The following is a 24,185-nucleotide window of genomic DNA, read 5'->3' as shown; positions in this document are numbered from 1 at the left end:
ACTCTGTTCTTTTATTTTATATTTAAAGTGAGGCATGGCGTGTTCTTCCACTGACAGACGTTGTTATTTACTTATTTTTAAGTGTAAATTATAAAAATAATCACTTTTATTTATCTCAGATTACATTTTAGTCAGTTATGTTTGAAATGTTACGTTATTATTTTATTACGAGATGGTCACTCTATCATTAAGTTCCGTTACCTCTCTAACGTTTATGAAAATAGATTTAAAAAGAAGTAATAGCTGGGTTTTAGAAAATTTTCTCCGATTTTCTACTTTGAAAATGAATTCCTCACCTCAACTTGGGTTCAACGTCTTCTTCACCTCTTTGGTCCTTTACCTCTGATAGTAATTTTCCAAAACCCACCTGGACATCCAATTGGCATTTAAAATCCATTTGAACTATCACGTCGAACAGTCGTTAGAGAGGTAACGGAGGTTAATTAACGACAGAGTGACCATTTCGTAACAAAACGATAACGTAAGTGACTAAAGTGTAATACGAGGCAAACAAAAGTGGCTATTTTTAGAATTTACCCTATTTTTAATTCTAAATGAAAGGTGAAATTTTGTATGAAAGCAATAAATAAAAAAAGGGGCTAGATTCCACCATCATTCATCATTATCTTTGCTAATATTTTAATCTTTTGTACTTAAACTCTTGATTATGAAAGCAAACCCAATAATTCAAGTTTCCCAAACTTGGATGATCGTGACTCTTGAGCTTCTCAATAGCTGCTGTTTCAATTAATTTTTAATTATGTTTTTAAATAATTAAATTAAAAAAGGGGTCATGACATTGTCACGTCTCTTAGTAAAAAATATTAAATTAGTATGAGTTAGGAATTTCATGATCCAATGATTTTTTGTTAGGGAATAATAAATTAGATTTTTTTTTAAAAATTATTTTTAAAAAAACTACACAATGCATGATTAGGTTAGGTAGCTCAAATTTTTGAGTAAATCAAGTTTTAATTACTAAAGAAAATATTAATTTTATATATGTGTGGTATATAAGCTCGAAGATCCAGGGTGGACATGCAGGTAACACATATGACAACATTTTCAGACTATTAGTGACCCATGTTTTGGCTTACATTAACAATATAATATGGTAGCCGATTGAGTATTAATTCGATTAACATCGGTATTATTGTCAATGTAGGAGGATGTTGGTTCGAGTGCGTTGAACTGCATCATCCTCCTATTTAACAGTTGATAAGGGATTATGGGTAGTTCTAGACATTGTATAAAATATATATATATGATAAGAACTTGTAAAAAGACATAATATATTTTAATTGATAGTATATATAGCTTGTATATTCTTCCTTTTGAATTAGATTTATTTAAAGATTGGAGTGTTTTGCTTGATATTTAAAAATTAAAGGGCTCAAGTCAAAAAAGAAAATTTTTGAAGGGCTTAGACAAAAATATTATGTCAAAAAGAAATAAATTTTGGATTAAAAAATAGACCTTTTTAAAATATGAATTTGAACTAGACTTCAACGTTCAAAGCTCGAGCCTTATTTGATCTGGCCTATTTTCTCATTATATAATAACATATTTTATTTAAAAATTTAAAAACAATATAGAAAAGCTTAAAACAAGTTTGAGTTAATGATTTACAAGTATGAGTTAATTTAAGAGTCCAACTTGAATCTATAGTATATATAAACTCGTGATACCAATTCAGTTATAAAATTACTAAAATATCCTTACTTTAAAGGGTAATTAATATTACTAAAATATTTTTGTTCACCCACATCGTGGGTGTGATAAAATCTAGTAACCATAGAGTGCGTTAGTAGTTAGTAGCATATAGAAATGTCAACCAAACTAAACGTGACCTGACCCATAAACATATCTACTTCAAACTAAATTAAATTATGTATAACTCTCTTTCTAAAAATTAAAATATATTGCATATTTAAACACATTCGAATCCACGTGTTTCATGTTATTACAGCATCATTGATACCAATCGAGCTTAAAACTCAATCGGATTATATTGTTTAATAATGCAAGAGTGATGATATAAAAAAAAAGATGGTATTAAATACACTTTTCAAGGTGGTGGGGGGGACCTAATAGCAAACACCAACAACACAAGGCTTGAGATTCAGCCTTTTTACAGCAACCCCAATGGACCCACCGCCCCATACGGTTGCACCTCCCTTCGCCGGCAACTCGTGCTTCTATGTCACTCTCTCCAATTCTTTTATGTTCTTTGCTTTTAATAAAAACAAAAAATTAACCCTACTTTCTTGTAATTCATAATTCATTGCATGTGATGATGTGATCATTTTTTTCCTTCTTCCTAATTTTAAATTATTCCAATATTTTTAAAATTTTAAAAATCATGATATATAGTTTATATTTAAATATATAAAAGCATATTTTATTTTTTAAAAAAATCTGAATTATTCCTGAAAACCAAATCTATTTTATCTTCATTTATATGGTCCAGGATGGATCCTGTTCCAGTCTGTACTATGTACAGCTATAACATAACAGTGACAAATAATAAAATATATTTAATTTAGCATTATTTGATATACATCTCTAAATTCAATAATTTATTTTTCATATTATAATTTTATTTAATTATTATTTGTAATCTTAAACCTTTAAATCAGAAATATTATGTACTTTTTCTGGTAAAGTAATAACAGACAAAATGATTTAACTACACAATAATTCTATGAGTAGAGCTGTTATTTGCTTAAACCATAAAGAAAACATTAGCACCTCTCTCGGTATCTCCCCAAAAATCTTCAATCCTTAGTACATATCAAAGGCCATTTTGGCCAAGCAATCAATAATTTTATTACGGTTTCTAGGAAAATGTTGAATGTCCCACGAAACTACATTCAGCAGCAGGTGATGAATACGTCTGATGAGAGTAGAGTTCGAGCTTGAGAAAGAAGAATCTTGAATTGCTTTAACCACCTCCAAGCTATTGATTTGCATCAATACACCACCATAATGCTTGTTATGAATGAGAGCTAACCCATGAAGAATTTCCCACAGTTCAGCATCAAAGGCTGAACATTTACCCAAATATCTATGTATCCCATAATCCACTCTCCGTTTCCATTTCTTATGACTTTCCCTGTTATCAGTGTAGACACTAATCAACCTTTCCAGCATCTCGATTACTGATCCAAAATATTATGTATTTAAACACATTTGAACGTTACCTTCTTTTCATTGTTATAACAACAATGATGTCATTTAAACTTAAGCTCAATCAACTTTAGCCGAGGGTGGAGCTAGCCGGCAACTAGTGGATTGGTCTTTCCCCCTATCCCTCCCCTCTAAAATGGCGAAATTATAAATTAATATAACAATAAAATTACATTTACTCCTTCTTCTAAAATTTATAATTCAATTTTTAGTCCTAAAATTATTTTTTAAATTTGCCCTAATCCAAATCCAATCATCATCCATTTTTATTTCACAACACATTACACCTAAAACTTCTATCTTTCAAAGCCTCAATAATAACATAATAAAATATAATATAGTCAAAGATTTGCCTTTGCATATTTTAATTTTTAATTATTTTTAAAATTTTAAAAATCATGATATATAGTTTATATTTAAATATATAAAAGCATATTTTATTTTTAAAAAAATCTGAATTATTCCTGAAAACCAAATCTATTTTATCTTCATTTATATGGTCCAGGATGGATCCTGTTCCAGTCTGTACTATGTACAGCTATAACATAACAGTGACAAATAATAAAATATATTTAATTTAGCATTATTTGATATACATCTCTAAATTCAATAATTTATTTTTCATATTATAATTTTATTTAATTATTATTTGTAATCTTAAACCTTTAAATCAGAAATATTATGTACTTTTTCTGGTAAAGTAATAACAGACAAAATGATTTAACTACACAATAATTCTATGAGTAGAGCTGTTATTTGCTTAAACCATAAAGAAAACATTAGCACCTCTCTCGGTATCTCCCCAAAAATCTTCAATCCTTAGTACATATCAAAGGCCATTTTGGCCAAGCAATCAATAATTTTATTACGGTTTCTAGGAAAATGTTGAATGTCCCACGAAACTACATTCAGCAGCAGGTGATGAATACGTCTGATGAGAGTAGAGTTCGAGCTTGAGAAAGAAGAATCTTGAATTGCTTTAACCACCTCCAAGCTATTGATTTGCATCAATACACCACCATAATGCTTGTTATGAATGAGAGCTAACCCATGAAGAATTTCCCACAGTTCAGCATCAAAGGCTGAACATTTACCCAAATATCTATGTATCCCATAATCCACTCTCCGTTTCCATTTCTTATGACTTTCCCTGTTATCAGTGTAGACACTAATCAACCTTTCCAGCATCTCGATTACTGATCCAAAATATTATGTATTTAAACACATTTGAACGTTACCTTCTTTTCATTGTTATAACAACAATGATGTCATTTAAACTTAAGCTCAATCAACTTTAGCCGAGGGTGGAGCTAGCCGGCAACTAGTGGATTGGTCTTTCCCCCTATCCCTCCCCTCTAAAATGGCGAAATTATAAATTAATATAACAATAAAATTACATTTTACTCCTTCTTCTAAAATTTATAATTCAATTTTTAGTCCTAAAATTATTTTTTAAATTTGCCCTAATCCAAATCCAATCATCATCCATTTTTATTTCACAACACATTACACCTAAAACTTCTATCTTTCAAAGCCTCAATAATAACATAATAAATATAATATAGTCAAAGATTTGCCTTTGCATATTTTAATTTTTAATTATTTTTAAAATTTTAAAAATCATGATATATAGTTTATATTTAAATATATAAAAGCATATTTTATTTTTAAAAAAAATCTGAATTATTCCTGAAAACCAAATCTATTTTATCTTCATTTATATGGTCCAGGATGGATCCTGTTCCAGTCTGTACTATGTACAGCTATAACATAACAGTGACAAATAATAAAATATATTTAATTTAGCATTATTTGATATACATCTCTAAATTCAATAATTTATTTTTCATATTATAATTTTATTTAATTATTATTTGTAATCTTAAACCTTTAAATCAGAAATATTATGTACTTTTTCTGGTAAAGTAATAACAGACAAAATGATTTAACTACACAATAATTCTATGAGTAGAGCTGTTATTTGCTTAAACCATAAAGAAAACATTAGCACCTCTCTCGGTATCTCCCCAAAAATCTTCAATCCTTAGTACATATCAAAGGCCATTTTGGCCAAGCAATCAATAATTTTATTACGGTTTCTAGGAAAATGTTGAATGTCCCACGAAACTACATTCAGCAGCAGGTGATGAATACGTCTGATGAGAGTAGAGTTCGAGCTTGAGAAAGAAGAATCTTGAATTGCTTTAACCACCTCCAAGCTATTGATTTGCATCAATACACCACCATAATGCTTGTTATGAATGAGAGCTAACCCATGAAGAATTTCCCACAGTTCAGCATCAAAGGCTGAACATTTACCCAAATATCTATGTATCCCATAATCCACTCTCCGTTTCCATTTCTTATGACTTTCCCTGTTATCAGTGTAGACACTAATCAACCTTTCCAGCATCTCGATTACTGATCCAAAATATTATGTATTTAAACACATTTGAACGTTACCTTCTTTTCATTGTTATAACAACAATGATGTCATTTAAACTTAAGCTCAATCAACTTTAGCCGAGGGTGGAGCTAGCCGGCAACTAGTGGATTGGTCTTTCCCCCTATCCCTCCCCTCTAAAATGGCGAAATTATAAATTAATATAACAATAAAATTACATTTTACTCCTTCTTCTAAAATTTATAATTCAATTTTTAGTCCTAAAATTATTTTTTAAATTTGCCCTAATCCAAATCCAATCATCATCCATTTTTATTTCACAACACATTACACCTAAAACTTCTATCTTTCAAAGCCTCAATAATAACATAATAAAATATAATATAGTCAAAGATTTGCCTTTGCATATTTTAATTTTTAATTATTTTTGGGGATATAATACACAATCTATAAATGAAGAATCAAAGATGTTGTAAACTGTCAGCAGGCATGGAAATATTGTCACCTTAAAGCTCCTTCAAACCAGTTTCCACTATAATACAAATGTTGTGAACATCTAAATAACATTTATAGAATAATTATTGAGAGACAACTCTTGCAAAGGGATCCATGTGATTGGTGAATTTGCAAAATTATGATATTAATATTCCAAATTCATGTTTGACATAAAGTTGATTGCATTAAATTATGGCTAAAATTTTAAATAAATTTATAAAAAACACTTCAATTGAGTTTTTAAAGTATTAGTGTTGTATCAATTAAGTTTTTTTGTCAACCTAACAGTCAGTTTAAGCATTAAATGTTAGTTTGATATCATAGAAACATACTTAAAACACGTGGATTAAATTTTAAATTCTCAATTGAGTTTTTAAAGTAATAGTATTATATCAATTAAGTCCCCTTTTTTTTCATTGTGTCGGATTTAAGTTCTCCAAACAGTAAATACATATGTTTACAATTTGAGTTACATGTTTTAAATATAATTCATGTTAGGTTCGAGCTGACATCTAATAATAACTAGGGTAATAGCCAGATTGACAGAAAACTTAATTGATAGGACAATAAAATGTTTTAAATTACACGACTAGTTTAAAATTTAAATCATAGTTTAAAGACGTCTTTTGCAATTAAACCTATAAAAAATAAATTATATTAAATAAATATATATTCAGAAAGTTAAAATATACTCCAAGAACATGTACTCTTCTTACACTTGAAATTTAGTCCATCTATTATTCGAATTTAAAAATGTAAGTCTAATTGTTAACATCGTTAAATTTTTTTTTGTTAATTTCTTTATTACATGGTGCTACCAAGTGAGTATTTTTTTAAATCAAATGTTAAACCAATAGATTTAACAAAAAAAAATTAATGACAGTTAAAAATCAAACATGAATTTTAAAACCTGGAAAATAAATAGACTTGTTATATTGTTCGCCATTACCCAGTCCCTAGACCGACCTGCTACCCGACCCGTCTCTCCTTACCTCAATAGGTATATAGTTCGCTACTATGGTTCGCCTATACACTTCGTCCCCATATAGGCAAACTCATACTAGGAGGACACGTGCTAGTCCTAGGAGAGGGTACGTGTTAACATGCATGAAACCTATCTGATATTAGTACGTCACATCAAAGGACCTTAGCTTATAAATACGAAAATAGACTCTCAAGTCTCAGGTGAGAGAGAAAAATAAATATAAAAAATAGATGAATTATATTTTAACCATATCCAAAATTATAATAAGTAAAGGAAATAGAGGTTTGGGTATTATTATATATGACGATATTATATATAAAAAAATGCATTGCTGGAGCTGTGTGAGGCATCTTTTTCATAAAGCTTGAATGGTATTGGTTAAGGGACTGAGATTTGTTTGGCATGCCTCAAACCCCAGAAGCACCCAACGCCCTTGGTTTCTGTGTAAAAGCAAAGGAATCTTAAATTCTTCTACTTCAATACACATACACATATATACATATATATATCCATGTTCTTTGCAGCATATACTAATGGGGAATGTGAAGACAACATCATCTTCACCTTGAGTTCTGTCTCTCTCTCTCTATATATAAGCTTTCCATTGCCTTTTTCTCTTTAACAGTTTCCCTTTTCTTCTTCATCTCAAAGCTTTGATCTTCTTCCATAGCTAAAGCTCTTCAAGAATCTTTTACAGGTTAGATTTTGCTTATTCTTTTTTCCTCATGCATGTGAATTCATTGACTTTGAGAAATTGGGTTTTTTTTTCTTGTTATTTTCAATCGTTTGTAATAAACCAGAAAAGACTTTTATTATTTTATGAAATGATGGAGAAATAGCATTAAATACACATGTGATAATGGAAGATATTTTTGTATGACAAGAAGTTCATTATTGTGGCTCAAAACACATGTGGAACAATCAAACAAATTATACTTAAAAAGTAACTTTCTTTTATCTATTAATAATTAAAACGGATTGCAGGTTTACCAGTTCATACTTCATACCATTGTGAACCAAAGATTTATCAGCTTTTTTTCTAATTTTTTTTTGGGAATTTTGTTATTTTTACAGGTGGAAAAATAGTGAAAAGGTGATTGAGCATCTATTCATCTATATCTCTTGGGATTTTGAACAGAAACAAACTCCAATGGAGAAGCTTCTTCGACCGTACGATAAGGAATTTATGAGGATGGCAATGTTAAAACATGAAGAAACTTTCAAAGAACAGGTACATGTCTCTCTCTCTCTATATATTTATGTTTTATATGTTATCTGTTGTGTTGTAAGAGCTTGAATTGATGTTTAATGAACACAGGTATATGAGCTTCATCGTCTATATAGAATCCAAAAGACATTGATGAAAAGCATTGGAACCAGTAGAGCCGCCATTAATGGAAGCTTTCACCATGGGAATATCAATTCAAGAACCAGATTTGATTTAGAACATCCAGCTGATGCTGATGCTGATGATGATGATGATGATGCAGAGTTTATAGATGAAAGTGAGATTGAACTGACTTTAGGACCGACAAAGTACATGTCGAGGAAGAAGCATGGGACTACTTCGGATTCAGGACCGAACAGCTTCTCATCTTCTTCAACTGAATCAGCTTCTCATATGAACAACAACAATAGCAGGCCATGTAATTCTTCCATGGCGAAAAGCCAACGAGATGAATTCATTGGTCGTGAACTGAGACTCTTACAGGTTACTGATACAACAATGGGGTATCAAAATAGAAGTAAAAACAATGTTGTTGAACTTGAAGAACAATTTAGACAGGAGAGATTAAAACATCCTTGGTTTTTTCAAGTTGCAAGTATGAATATGACTTGAAAAAAAATAGAAAAAAGAAGAAGAAAATCCCAAGTTTATATGATTAGATTTTTAGATTAGTGTTTGTGAGGAAGTTTAGGTTCAGAGTTTCTTTTTTGGGGCAAAAATGGGTGATGGAGTTTCTTTTTTTTTTTCTCTGTACAGATCACTTTTTTTTTCTTGACTAGTAAAAACCCATTACAATGCATATTGACTCTTTTCCTTTTGGTGCTTAGCTTTTTAATTAGTCAATCCTTTTTAAGTCCCACTTTGGAAGACTTTTTTCTTTTATTATTATTCTAAGTATAAGATAAAAACACCTTTATTTTATGTTTATTATTATTATATGGTGTTCTTTGAACAATTTTAGAATTCATGGCTAGTATCTACTCCTTAATAGAATTACAGAATAGGTAGATAAGAATATTTAGATTAGTAAAAAGCATGTCAAAGTGAATTTATGTCGAATGATGAAATATATAGAAGTGTTTGTATGGATTAGTTTAATATGGGTTGGTCTAAATGGTTGAGTATTTGTTTGTACTTTAACAAGGATTCGAGTTTCACGAGACTCATGAATGATCTTTTATTACTAAACTTCTTATGACAAAAGAAAGAGAATTAATATAACTTTTGATCTCTAAACTTGATAAGTGAGTACTTGAACTTGACAACTAGATTATGTTGTACTCTGAAATTGCGCTACATAATCAAATTTTGATAGAATCTAAATTCACAAATTAAAATAAACTTAATTGTCAAATCCAAATACCAAAGTAGACAATATATATATACACACAAATAAGCCAAATTTAGTTACTTAGAAGCTATAACCAAATAAAAAAGTGCTAGTTTCTATATGGTCGGCACTTGGCTTCATTTCCATAATGATAACTCAAAAACCAAAGCTGATTGAAATTCTCCAAAATTAGAGATGACTTAGGGCTTCGACAGATGCGAAAAATGATGAAAAGAAAAAAAAACAGAATTTATCTTTAAGATTAATAGTCGAATTGCATTTTATCTGAAAAAATAGACAAATTAATCCTTGTAAATTAAATCAAAGAGAATCGACCTTTCAGTTAAAAATTTCATGCATTTTTACTGTAAAAAACTGCTCCTTGAACAACAACATGGAGTACACATGGCAAACTATATATCACTGCCTGATTATTCTGTCAACTACATCAGTTTTTAACAATACAAATAGATAATTTTTTAATAAAAAAAGACTAATTTGCACTTTCTTTTAACATATAGCAACTAATTTATCTTTTTCTTAGTAGAAAAGACAAAATGCAATTTAACTCCTAGTACAAGGTTCTCTATTGTAGGGGATAGCATTTTCCATAAAGCAAGAAACCCAAGTGAGGAAATGATATTCCAAACAATTTTATATGTTTGTAAAAATGTTTATTTAACAGAGAAGCAGGACTGAATCAAATCTCCAATTGTTCCACACACATCAACCTGGGTTTAAAAATCATAGCTGAGGTTTTACATGATAAGGGAAAAGATATTCCAAACAATTCTATAATATATATATGGCATTTTCTTGCTTCAAATACATCACTTCTTGAGATGAGGGAAGCAAGCATACACATCGGATTTCGGATGCTTTGCTTCTGCGTGTTCCCTGCACTTTACCTCTGATGTTGTGCATATAAACGTTTGCATACATACCTTGCACTGCATTTTAAATGAATTAAAGGTTACCAACACTGACAATTAAACACAACTTCGATCAGGCGATGAAGGTAAATGCTAAATCATTCATCCAGAATACCAACAAATGATCATATGCTAAAAGCTTTATAATCCATAAAAATCAGGCTCTAAAGGATATCCTATTGAACATCCCTACTAAAATTCCTCCATAGCCAATACAATGATATAAGTTACTGTAATTCGAATTGCTACTTCTCATACTACCAATCCAAATACTTGACAATAACACACATATATATCTTAGACGTTCCTTTTTCTGCAATTCCGTTTTACGCTCATGCGTTACTGATAAGATATAAAAAGAATGGCAGCATGGAACTATGCATCAGCCACCCACGCGAATGATGCCTAATGGGAAACAGATTGAATTTAAGGATGCAGAGATAAATATTTACATGAAAACCAACTAATAGCATGTCAACAGGTAAAATTACCATGGAGGCCCTTGTACAAGAAGTCAGATTGCATTTTGCCCCCTTTGCTCAAAAAATTGGGTAAATTAGCCTCTGTACATTAGATCAAAGAGCAAAATAATCCTTTCTGTTTCATCCATTTTTACTGTTAAAAACTGATATTGTTGACAGAATAACCAGACATTTACATTTGGTGTGCCATGTCTAACTCATTCTAACATACAAGACCAATTTTTAACAGTAGAAATGGATGGATTTTTTAATGGAAGGACCAGTTTGCACTTTGATCTAGTATACAGGAACTAATTTGCTCAATTTTCGAGTAGAGGGGGCCAGAATGCAATCAGGCACCCCGTACAGCCTCTCCATGATACTATTACCCATGTCAACCTAGAATTGCATTGATAATTTCATTCCCTGGCATTGACAATCCCTCATTTTTAATACATAAGCATGCAGAATAGCACATTTCAAGGCTGAGCTTTGCTTTAAGGCATTTCTCTCTTCCACATGTTAAACTTCATACAATTTTTTTAGAGTGTTAAAAGTAATCTCCAATAAAAACTCAAAACAATCCCACATATTTAGATCCCATAAAAATACAAACAGAACTTTCCAATTAACCCTTTCCTCTGTTCTATACAAAGACTATAAGAACTTTGAATACAAAGCAATGGCAAATCCACAAAAAAATTATCAAACAGCAACAAAACAAGGCAAAAAAAAACATAAAAACAAAAAAAAAATTACCTGAATCGTCATAGCTTTCTTGTTTGTTTCCAGCTGGCTGCCTGAAAAATACATTAAAACAAACAAAATTGATTACGACGATGATCTAATTCGTATGAAAACGAAGCTTTCATTTCTTTTAATGATTTTCAAGGTCATGTTGTTGAAAAAAAAGGTGAAACCTTTAGCTGCGTTTTTAGCCTTCTCGAGATTCTTTTCACGAGCCATCTTGGATTTTTGGGCATTGCCTCCTCCCATGTCTGGTCGATTTGGCTTCAAGAAACCCTAATTTGATTAACGAGAGGGGATTCAAACTCAAATAAATTTGTTTTTGGCCAAAAAAAACAAAGAACTCGAAATTATTTGTTTTGACCAAATAAATACTAAAAAAAATATAAAAATAGGAGTATTTAATTATAGGTTTAATATACTATTTAATATATAATATTAGCTTCAATGTTCAATTTGGTACATACTTGCTTTTTTTTTCTAATTTAATACTTGAGTTTAGCTTTAATATAAAATTTGATACTTAGATCAAATTGCATCATTAGTAAAATAAATATATGTAGACAAAAAATTCAAATGCAAGTACCAAATTAAACATTAAAATAAGACTTAAGTACTTAAATAGGACAAGATACAACCCAAATATCAAAATTGAAAAAATTTAGGTACCAAAATGAATATTGAAGCCAAATTCAAGTACCACAAAGAAGCCAAATCCATGTACCAAATTGAACATTGAAGCTAAATTTAAATACCAAATAATATACCATCCTTTAATTATATCAAACCTTTTAATGGTTAATATATTTTCAACCACTGAACTCGCCAATTAAGTTCACTTTAGTACCTATACTTTTGTTAGTCCACTTTGATAATCGAACTTGACAATCAGGTCCATTTTGATTATTGAACTTGAAAAAATATAAAAGTTCGACAATATGATACTCTAATATTGTACTACATTATCACTTACGAGTCAAAATGGCCTAAAAAATTATTATAACAAAACGAGCCAATACGGGTGAGGATGTCGGACGAGATTCAAGAATTAAGAATTTATAGCAAGTATGCTATGCCAAAAGCACAGACCAATCTTTCGGTCATTCAAACAGGCACTGCCTTTTAGCTACAAACCCTTAACTCAAGAAACTTCCTTAATTCTCAACAATATTAATACCTTTGACCAGAATTTTATATTTTTGATGTGCAGGAACCATATATATGGCAAGCACAGAGCATACTTTATTAAAACTCATAGTTAACTCGTAAACTCAACCTTGTCTAGAAGGAAATCCAGAGATAAAGCAAGAGATTTTAGAAAGCCGAGATAAAATTTCATATTAGCCTTTTAATTGTTTATAGATACTATAGTAAATCCACTAGGTCGTGTCAAGTTTAACATCGTTTCGACCTTTTAATGACATAAATTTTACGAGTCAACTCGTGCCTGCAATTTTTTTCTTCTCTTGTTTTCATTTTTCAATGCGATGAATAATAGACTTCTATACAGATTGGATTTTAGTTTGACTAAGTTCGGATGAGTATTTCAAAATTAAATCTTTTAAGTACTTGATTAGGCTTGTACGCACATTAAGTGCGTTTACCTCATACCCACGTCGTGGGATCGAACTGCAAGAATTATGTGCTAATGATTTCTGCGCGCGTAACAATGATTTTCTCCTGCATGTGATACGCTCCGGAAATAAATTGAGGAACCAAGTTCCAAGATTAGGCATATTTGTTAAGCAACTGTAGTAACTATAGAAGATGTAAATGCCAAAATTCTTCTCCATTTTTTTTTCCAGGAAATCCAAAGAAACGAGAAAGAAGCAGAATCCAAATAGATTAGTTAGCATATCTGTTCATATATATATACACTCTAGATAAAGAGTAGAGAAATTTAATGGCTAAGCAGAATGAGCCACACTTTTATCTAAACTAGTAGCTTATTTTGACAAATTATACATAGTGAAACATAAATCAAAGATAGAGCTGCATAGGAGAGAGTATATACCTTGGACATGATGCCACCAGTTCTCTTTTGCTTCCATCTGATCCAACTAACAGGTAAAAAGCACAATGAGCATGAGCAGTTTCTTCTCTTCGTGATCTCGGCAACAGATGGAGGATTCGAGGAATGTTATGGTGAAGGCTGAGAAGTTCAAATGGTCTGAAAGGCTTGACGATAGTCCGAGCAGGTATGAACAGTTTATTTGAAAAGATCATTCGAATCGTCTTATCTTCTTAAAAAGAATCATTTTCTTCATATGTCCAAATGAGAGCTTTCATGAAATAATAGCAAAACAGGATGATATATATTCTGAAGATCCCATTACCCACATAGCGTTTCACTATGCTCGGATCAATTGAATATCGAATGCAAAACAAGCAGCTATTTGTTTTTGACCTCAAAAGGAATCAGCTCATAGGATTCATCAAGTCGAACCCCTCGACCATTTTGTACCAAGAAATTTGCTAGTGTGACTTTTGCTTGATGCTCCTCAATCAAGTATAAAGCATACTTGCAACCAATCCTCAAGCCAAAAAACAAACGAAACATCGGTACCTTCGTGAAAGATAAAGCACATCTAGCCTTCACTAGCCCAAAGAGGTAATCATCCTAAACAAACTTCTTGTACAAACTGAGGATACTAAATAGCTTTCCTTCAACAAATTTCCAGATGGTTTGCTTCCTTATCTTTGTATCTTCAATATCGAGTGTCCTATATGCAAGGGCGAGCAAATACATAGCTGGATGCAATCTCCTGGAACCAGTTTAATAACAAAGTAAGATACTTTCAAAGCTTAATTCAGAGAATGAACTTACAAGATAGTTCCATTTCAAAGCAACAACTCCGTTAAAATTATGATGAGCATACAGTACAAGAACAAGCTGACAATTTTAAAGGATAAAGAGATGAACATCAAATGGTGCCCTAATCTACAGCTTTGAAAATTCAATTTGGACAAATATAGCTAAAATTAATTTGCTATTTAAGCCACTGCTGGACTTTGAAGTTTATATATAATTCAAGACACTGCAGCCTCGTCTACTCAATAAGGACGATTCTAGCCTCATTAGAGTTAATATTGATTCAGATCAGCCAGTTATTTAGTTCATCTTTTCACATATAAGCCCAAGGGAAGTGACAAAACATGACAGCTCAAACATCTTATGCCAGATTCTTAGGAGTGTACTTACTCCTCAAATTGTTTGGTTGTATCAAACCCATCCCAATATCTTTGTGACGGGACTGTCCTGCCTTTCTTATCTCTGCCAAAAGTTTCGATGTACCAACCACCAATGTCATGCATTCCACAACGTGGTTCAAACAACCAAAATCTGTTGCCATAACACAAAGTATTAGACTTTGCATGTCTAATCAACAAGCAATCTTCAAAACCTGAAAATGCATTTGTAATGTACAAACATGAAACCTTCAAAACTATAAAAATTTAAAATATCAGGTAACAAGATCAAGCCCAGGGCTAAACAGAAAATAAAGTGACAGTTCAACCCTAGATCCCTAGTAGACCCACAATGGGCAAATGGTTTGTGGCTCAAAGTTGGAATTAAACAAACTTCTGGGCAAGCTTCTACCCTACAAATGCTAACAATATATATATATATTCTAGAAATAATAGAAGACTAGCCGTATAAATCAACCACAGATATAAAGCCAAGCGGAAGTTCATTTGTTCAAGTATGTTTAACCTTCCTTGATATAAAAAACATTTACTACAGATCACCAAACTTAACCTCTTTAGTAAAAAAACATTAAAAGAAATGTAGAAGAAATAAGATAAAGAGAAAAGTAAACTCAATAAATGATGAACCTATCCAATCTACCATATAATAAAGCAAAAAAAGCATTATCATGCGAAAAAAGGATTATCATACTCATCCTACCTACATCAATGATAATAATCAAAATTAGCTATGAAACAAGAATGCTAATGTGAGAATACTCAAAACCAGGCATTAAGAAAAAAGGCTTACTTGCTTGGTGGTAATCGAGCCCTGCTACATCTACACTCACAAACAGAAACTTCCTCTCCTGCCCGATACCAGTGCATATGCTTCACCTGGAAAAAACAAATCAAAAGGGAATAGATATTTAATTGATTATGTAAATCCATCAATTATATAGCACATGCAGCACATCCAATAAACAAAATTACACAAGAAAATAAGAGAAAAAAAAGAAGAAGAAAAACATGAAAATTAGGCCCGGAAAGATGGTCGATTCAGCATTCTAGATAAACTAAAAAGCCAAAGTTATATCTTGAAGAAGGGTAAAATCAAAATAGCATAGGATTTAAGGAGAACATAATTACAAACCAGCAAGGTCCTATGTTTCATTATCACATGGGTTTTTGAACCATTGCTGTTGTAAACAAAACATGATCCCTCTTCTGGGCTGGTTCCAAGTCCAGTTATTGTTCCCAGCAGAACTCGGGATCCAACTTTACGATCCAATCCTTGGCTTGAAGGCATGGAATCATCATCTGAAGTAAGAAAAACTTGTATGCAGTCTTCAACATCCTCATTTTGTGTTTCACCAGAACAGCTTTTAGGAGGGATTCTGGTGGCCACAGCTACTACCCTCCCAGATACATGCAACTCCAAGTCTCGATATGCATCTGCCACATGGTTTTTAATATCAGTTACTCGAATCTGAGAGTTTCCACCACGAATGTCTCGTTTGTCATTCATGCAAATTCTAGAATTTTGGGTAGACTGAGACATCATTGAAGTTGAAGACATAGAAGAAGTCAGTTTCTCCTTATAGTTAAAAGATAACTCAGGAACCCTATCAACCAAGCAAACCATCCCAAAAAGATCCCGCCCTGAAACCAAGTGCAGCACCTCTGTAGTTTCATACACAGACCTCTCTTCAGCTTCAAATCGATCAGGAAGAAGATTCATGGATTCAATTACAGGACCGTAATATGCTGTTTGTATCGCAGAATAAAAATCTGCTTCAAGAACATCAAAATAGCCAGTTCCAACAACGGCTTTCCTTTGAGACACTATATCATTAATAGTTAATCTATACCACTTTAACCATTCAACAACTTCCATCTGCTTATTAATTGTCATATGGGATGTGTATGTGTACAACGTCGAACCTTGTCTAGAATGTTTCTGCATAACCATTCTCTGAGATAGCAAATAGTTGTCATAATGTGCCCTCTTCTCCGAATCCGAAAGAATCTGCAATCCAGTATTCATAACACAGGCATCAGAATGCACTGTATTAAGCATACAAAGCACTTTCATTTTCATAACCAATATACAACTCTAGAATGCATCAAATCAAACTTTATACTTTTCTTTATACAATTTGTACTACTACTCATACCCTAAACCCTTAAAACGGAGGATAATATCCACTTAAGCGCTTTTGAAGCCACATTCTACAGGTTTTGCAACAGTGAACTGAGCTAAGGTTCAACGGGCAAATCAAACTTATACTTGAAAGTACTTTACACTGCTTCCTTTTAACAAAATAATGATTCAATGCAAACTAAATTCATTACGAAAACGATTCAAATGTCATCTATTTCCAATTTCCAGCCCTAAAGCGGTTTCAAGGGGAAAAAAAAAACCAATTAGTGTAATGTCCGGCCATTTTTAGCAAAATTTCATAAAACTGAATTAAATGTGTTCAATTTATTATCATTTAAACATCGGAAACAAGTTTCATATAATCAAATTCAGCTAGTAATTGAAACCGACACAAAATAAACACATTCATATCAACATACAGGACTGAATTTGAAAGAGAATTAATCACAACAATACCTCGTAAGCAGCGAGGATCCGAATGAAACTGTTCGAAGACGCAGATGAATCGTTCTTGGAATCAGCAAGGTCCGGATGAGTTTCTTTCGCCAACTTGCGAAACGAAGCTTTGATTTCAGCGAACGAACTGGTCTCGGCAACACCTAAGATATCGTACGCGTTCTCTCCAGGGAACTCGGTCTGAGTCGCCGAGCCAGCTCCGGTGCTGAACCACTGAGTTCTGGAATTCGGATTCAACAACAGAGAGGAGCATAAAGAATAGCTATAACGATTTAATTGAATAGAAAAACAAGGAATTCTCCGATAAAAGTGTAATCCAGATAATAAAGACATTTTCAATTAACGTTTTTAAATTTTTTTAAAGATTTTTCGAATCGAAATTTGGAAATATATATTTAAAAAAAAAACGATTGTAGAGTCACTGTGAGTGCATAATTGAGATGAGAGTGAGCTGCCGAGTTAATTGCAGAGCGGAAATGGAGGGTATCGGGTCGGAGAAAGGAGACAGTGATAGAGTCACTGTGAGTGCATCAAATGACATGTTTTTCAGCTATCATGCCACGTGGACTAACTTTTATATAGCACGTGTTCTGATGGCGGGAGATTTGGTCCACAGTTATGGGCCCTTGAACGATTTAAGCCCAATTGGTTGAAGTCTATGGGCTTTCATAATCATTCAAAAGAAAAGTAAAAATAAAAAATTGGAAAATCAGAAATAAAAAATAAAAACACAAATAAATACTAATTTTAATAAATATTTAGCTTTTATTTTTTATTTTTTAAATTTATGTTGAGTTTGACCATGTTTGAGATAGATTTTACGAGCATGGACTAATAAATTAGGTAAAAGAAAAAGTAAAAAATGGTCAAGTGGTTACATACAATGGTTTGAAGGTGGTTCCAATAATTTCTTTAGAACTCAATTATGTACTTTATCTGAATTAATACACCCATTTACTTTCAATCCAATTAATTTGATTAACTAATCCAATTCGATTCAAATGGCATCGTTGGTATAAATTTTACATAGACTTACGAGAATTGAGAGTTGAAACTATGGATGAATTGTCAAATTCAACAATAATCGATGACTTTTGTCACCCGAGCAAGTTGGCTTATTGCTATAGAAAGCCATGCTCATGTTAAGTGTTGAATATCTTATATCCAAATATTTTAGAATCAGATCGATGGATGAATCGATTAAGTTATTAATTTGCAGTTTGATTAGTTTAATAAATAATTTATTAAAAAATATAAAATTGAATATACTATTAAAAATGGAGAAAATCAATTTAGCCGCCAATTCAATATGTTTTTAAGTCCGATTTCAATCAGTTCACAAGTCATCGAATCTAACTCTTCTTTCCAAATCGATTTCCGATCAAACCTGTTTGACTAACCGACCAGACAAGGTTCCACTAACCACACCACCTTTGATCAATAACATCATTTACCAAAAATGGACCTCCTCAAAGAGACCTATGGGAAGAGACATCAATGCCATTACCCGTTTTTAAATCCAAAACACTTAGAAATAAGATATTATGAGATAAATATCAAAGTTATTCATAAAATTAATTCAATATATAATGTTATACATGAATTTTGATTTTGTATGATTTTATACATGAAATTCACAAATCACTAACAACATTATCAAATCAGCATCATTTTATGTTGATATATTGCATGCACAAACAATTATATTAATATAATACGAAAATAAACGTAGTATTCATTTCTTTAAATGTGTCCCGTTGAACCAAAATCAAAATTTTATGCATACATATAAACTGTAATTCAACTTTCACGTGTATAGGTCAACCAAATCAAAATTTATGTATCAAATTATACGTTGGATCAAAGGTGACTTATAAATTTTATATTTATCCTTAAGACTGTCCTATTTAGATTAATTACTTGATTCACATTTGACAGAATATAATATTATGATATATTTTATTAAATTGTTATTTATCGTAACTAAACTAAAGAAGAAAAATTAAAGTTTTGTTTAGATTCTCAAGATATTTATTATTATCATTTTTCATTTTTATTTTCAAAAATAGTTTCCATTTTTTATTTTTAAAAATTTAAAAACATGTTTTACTGCTTGGTAAATAGAAATGTTTTTTTTAATAATGAAAATATGTTTGGTAATTATTTTTCTTTAAAAAGTAAAATAAAAAATATATATTCATATAGATTGGAACTAAGGTATCAAATTTAATATTAGAAGAACTGTTGAAAAATATTTTGTGTTTATATGGACTTGAACGAGAGTCAATTCGTCTAAAGTTAAAAAACATTTCTTTTCACCATTTTCACTTTTACAAAATATTTTTAATAAAAGTAATTTTTTTATTATTTCCCAAAAATCATTTTTAGAAATTTCGGTGAAACAAGTTTTCATCAATGTTTTCCATTTTCCAAAAAAAAAACGGAAACGAAAATGGTATTTGTTCAGTGAAATCAAATGCAGCCTAAAACATTCACAACAACAACAACAACAAAATAATAATATAGAAATATTATTTTTTTCTAAATTAATAAATGATAAAATAATGTGGAAAGGAAACTTGAATAGAATACTATTAATTAAAAATTATATCAAAATATTGAAGAATATAATTAATTAGTATTTTTTGGGTACTTTTTATGTCCATCTTACAGTTGATATTCAAAGTTCGTGGGTACCCTTTATTAATATTATTATTTGATGTAAAACCTAAAACCACTGATAATCCTTTCTTAATCCTTAAATAAAAAGATAAAAGAACTCATGTATTGACCTGATGGTTATGGTGTTCACCACCTCATATGCTGTTTGGATTTGAGTTACGTTAGTCGCATTGCTGTTAAGATTTTGCCCTCCTCTTATAATTTACTATAAAAAAATAAATATACTTTAACGTGCTCGTTTCAATTTCAATTTTCAAATTTTGATATGGCAATGTTAACTTTAGCCTTTCATTTATAAAATTTAAAACACATTTTAGTGGTCCATAAATTCAAATATATATAAATATATTTCTTTTCTGGACATTTTTAGTTGGTGCAGTAAGCTTTTACCTTATATCCAAACAGAAGTCATTCCTTTCCTGCTTCATCAGCGCAAAGGCAAAAACACCTTTCTATAACAAAGAAAAAAAATATAGACCCAATGAGTCACATTCTTTCTATCAATCCAAAGGTCCCTCAAAAACATTCAAATTTTTTTTAATATTCTTTTTATTTTTATTTATAGCAATTTAATATTACCTTTTGAATTTAAAAATATAAGTATAATTATTAATGCTATTATTTTTTTTTGTGTCGTTTTTATTTGTTTTTATTTTGTTACCTGACTATCAGGTGAGTATATTTTTTTATTATTTCAAAATGTCACACTAGCAAGTTTAACGTGAGAATTTTAACAATGTTAATAGTTAGACTAGAGAGACTAAATTACAATGGGTAAACTACACCCAAGGTTACTAAAACTATTAGTAAACTTACATTTTAGTCACTCAACTTCAAAAAGTTACAAAATGGTTACTGAACTATTCAAATCATTAACTATTAAAATCACCGCTATATACCATTCTCTGTTCGCACCACCTACGCCAATTGAAAGCTCTCCTTCATTTTCTTTTCTACATTTCAGGTTTTTTTTTCATGAAATAGCTTTGGACGTCACGTATCTACAAACTAAAACCCAAACATCTTTCTTCACTAATCTCCGACATTGACCGTCAGATTGACTTAAATCTAAGGTATGTTCTTCTACTTATCAATGGGTAATGATCCACCATAACGATCGTCGAGTTTTTCCTTGGAGCTCGCTAGCCGAACTTTTTAAAATAGTTCAGTGACTTAAATGAAAATTTCTAATAGTTTAATGACCATTTTGTAACTTTTTAAAGTTAAATAACTAAAACATAAACTTACTAATAGTTTAGTCCTCAAGTGTAATTTACCCAATTATAAATATAAGAAATTGTCAAGACCACCGACTATAAGAATATAAAGAATTTTTCTTAAGAAAATGTCAAAAGAAATTATATAAAATTGAGAATAATATTAAAAGCAATACCAACCTTTTATTTCAAGTCTCTTTTAGTCTCAATCTCGAGAAAACATGAGTGATATGCCATTTTCAACTGTTCAAAAATTTCTTTTCCGTGAATCGACCAGAAATAATTCCATTCATTAGATAGGAATCCTACAGATAGTCCATCATTGTTTGACGTTATAAGTATCCCTTTAGATAGATATTTATTTTCTCTAAGTGTGTTTAACTCTTTTTTTTTATCTTATATTACAGTATCGTTATAGTATCTAACCGCAAATAAACGCATCGTCTATCCAAAAGGACCCTAAATCAACTTATTAACATCTATGTAATTATGAATCTCATCCCTCTTAATTAAAGTACGAAGATCGGGTTTTGATAAATTAAAGTAGAGAAATTATTAAGGGTGTAATCGAGTTGAGCAGAGCTCGAATACTACCAAGCTCGAGCTCGATCAAATGTTTGTTTTTAAGCTTGAGCTACTCAAATTCGAGTTTGATTAAGCTCGTTTACCAATTTTTGTACTCAAGCTTAGCTTTGAGCTTGAGCTCGGGTCGATAATTAAGTTTAGGGTTAATAATATATAATAATGACAATAACACAATTTAATAATATAAAAAAGATGAGAAACTCGATAAAGTTTGCGAGCCTTTTAAGTCAAGTATTACTAAACTTGAATTCGAATTTTTTTTAGTCGAACTTAAATGACTCGTGAGCATCAATATCTCATTTACACCATTAATTCCAACAAAATTAACAACTAACTCGACTTTAACTAACTAATCGGAATTAATCTGAAAGAAAACATATTCATTTACATGGAATAAAACTCAACCTCATATCTCGATCCCAAAATTGCAACCATTGAGTAAAAATCACATTCATCTCGATTTTTATAAAGTAGAGGATGACATTTATACATATTAAACATTCCATAAACAATTAATATAAAGTTTGCATGCCAGATTGTCTTTTAGCTTCTTTTTTTTTTTAGCCTTTACGTTTTAGCCCCACCAAAGCATAAAATTTAACCCCCTTTGTCGTCCCCAATAGCCTTTGATAGCTTTTTAGCTTTGGTTTGGCTAATGGCCGGCCTTATAGTCCCCTTCTGTTTCACTCTAAAATCAATAAAACACCAACACCATATTTACTTCCCCTGCACACTGACCCTCTGAATTTTCCATTGTTGTTTCACCATTATTACTCCTTTTTCAGTCTCTCTGTCCAATTTCAAATTTTACCCTTTTGGATTTTACTATATAAATCCTTTTCTTCTATAACCTTTTTCATCTCATAGCAATGGAGAGTTACGAAGAAAAACGGGAAGTTGAGGATGAAGAACAAGAAGAGGCTTTGTCACTCTGTGATTTGCCTGTGAATTTGATTGAAGAAAAGGAATTGAAAAATGAAGAAAATGGTGAACCATCACAAGAAGAAGATTTCAACTTCGGTTCATGGCCTGGCCATGGTGGTTCGTTTAGGTCCGAGCCAGAAATGTGTGTAGCTGATGAAGTGTTCTTCAAAGGCCAAATCTTACCTTTGCGTCACTCAGTGAGTTCCGACACCGGGTTCCGTTCTCATGACAGCCACAACATGTCCCGGTCCTTGTCGAGGTCAGAATCCATGGACCATGGTTCATTAAGTAGGTTCACAAGTGTTAGTAGCAGTAGCACTAGAAGCAGTAGCCATTACTCAACGAGTAGTACTAACTCGAAATCCGGTATGAAAATCCGAAACAACTTCAACACACACCCGAGCCCAAAACCTCAAATCCGATCAACCCGAACCGCCGTCAACAGTCGAATCCAACGATCATCGTCGATGTGGGATTTTTTCAAGATAGGTTTGGTTCGAGCACCGGAACTCGGGTTACAAGACTTGAAAATGAAACCTCGAAATAAAAATTCCGTCAGTAGAAACAGCAGTTGTAATAGCAGTAACAGCAGTTCAAGCACCAAGCTCGTTAACAATGGCAGCTCCACCGCCGAAGTTTCGAAGAACCAGCAAGAATCAAACAAAGGGTTAGTAGAAAAACGACTGGGGTTGTTCAGTGGGTGTACATGTTCAGTTAATGCAGTTGAAACAGTTCCATTGAACAACAACAACAACATCAAGAACAGTGACAAAGACAAAACAACATCGCATGCTGCTGCCGCCATTGAAGATAAAAAGAAGAAAAAACAAGCTTTGTCTCGTCATCGAACATTTGAATGGATAAAGGAACTTTCACATGCAACAAGTTATGTTGATGAAGCTTAAAGAAAAGAAACACCCTCGCATGCCTTTTTTCTTCTTTAGATTTATGAATTTGAAATAGTTTAAAGGATGAGGCTCTTGTACCTAGAAAAAAAAAAAACCTTTCCATCACTGTTTCTAAAAGGGATTTGAAGTTGTTTAATTATCGATTTTCTTTTTTTGTTTGTTTGTTTTTCCAGTTCATGTTTGTGATATTATATGAATATTAATGATTGGATAAATAGTAGCCGCCGTGATGGGTGGAAATTAATCAAGTAATGTGGCGGTGGTAGTGGTGGTGGAGGTGATTATAATG

At 31.5% G+C, this 24,185-nt stretch overlaps 4 protein-coding genes across 6 annotated transcripts; 2 read left to right on the top strand and 2 right to left on the bottom strand.

Moving 5' to 3' along the window:
- The first annotated feature begins 7,402 nt into the window (after positions 1–7,402).
- Positions 7,403–9,100, top strand: LOC121215290 (uncharacterized). The gene is made up of 3 exons (XM_041089588.1): positions 7,403–7,770; positions 8,148–8,304; positions 8,392–9,100. The coding sequence occupies exons 2-3, from the start codon at positions 8,224–8,226 to the stop codon at positions 8,911–8,913; spliced, it is 603 nt and encodes a 200-aa protein (XP_040945522.1). The 5' UTR covers positions 7,403–7,770; positions 8,148–8,223; the 3' UTR covers positions 8,914–9,100.
- A 1,160-nt stretch (positions 9,101–10,260) lies between these two features.
- Positions 10,261–12,142, bottom strand: LOC107932533 (uncharacterized protein At2g23090). Its single transcript, XM_016864574.2, has 3 exons — positions 11,945–12,142; positions 11,784–11,824; positions 10,261–10,581 (listed from the first exon to the last, which is right to left on the bottom strand). Exons 1-3 carry the CDS (start codon positions 12,018–12,020, stop codon positions 10,462–10,464), a joined length of 237 nt encoding a protein of 78 aa, XP_016720063.1. The 5' UTR covers positions 12,021–12,142; the 3' UTR covers positions 10,261–10,461.
- Positions 12,143–13,588: 1,446 nt separating this feature from the next.
- LOC121215289 (uncharacterized) lies at positions 13,589–18,115 on the bottom strand. 3 transcript variants are annotated; one of them, XM_041089585.1, is made up of 5 exons: positions 17,581–18,115; positions 16,114–16,989; positions 15,772–15,857; positions 14,974–15,114; positions 13,589–14,536 (listed from the first exon to the last, which is right to left on the bottom strand). In XM_041089585.1, the coding sequence occupies exons 1-5, from the start codon at positions 17,911–17,913 to the stop codon at positions 14,392–14,394; spliced, it is 1,581 nt and encodes a 526-aa protein (XP_040945519.1). In that variant the 5' UTR covers positions 17,914–18,115; the 3' UTR covers positions 13,589–14,391. The 3 variants fall into 3 exon arrangements, with proteins under 3 accessions (XP_040945519.1, XP_040945521.1, XP_040945520.1); XM_041089587.1 differs by having other exon boundaries at positions 16,114–17,027; positions 17,581–17,718; XM_041089586.1 differs by lacking the exon at positions 13,589–14,536 and having other exon boundaries at positions 15,030–15,175; positions 17,581–18,093.
- Positions 18,116–22,933: 4,818 nt separating this feature from the next.
- Positions 22,934–23,893, top strand: LOC121215258 (probable membrane-associated kinase regulator 1). Its single transcript, XM_041089474.1, has one exon. The coding sequence runs from the start codon at positions 22,934–22,936 to the stop codon at positions 23,891–23,893; it is 960 nt and encodes a 319-aa protein (XP_040945408.1).
- The last annotated feature ends 292 nt before the right edge of the window (positions 23,894–24,185 follow it).

This window comes from Gossypium hirsutum, chromosome D03 (genome assembly GCF_007990345.1).
Source record: "Gossypium hirsutum isolate 1008001.06 chromosome D03, Gossypium_hirsutum_v2.1, whole genome shotgun sequence".
NCBI lineage: Eukaryota > Viridiplantae > Streptophyta > Magnoliopsida > Malvales > Malvaceae > Gossypium > Gossypium hirsutum.
This window is presented reverse-complemented; position numbering and strand designations above follow the sequence as displayed.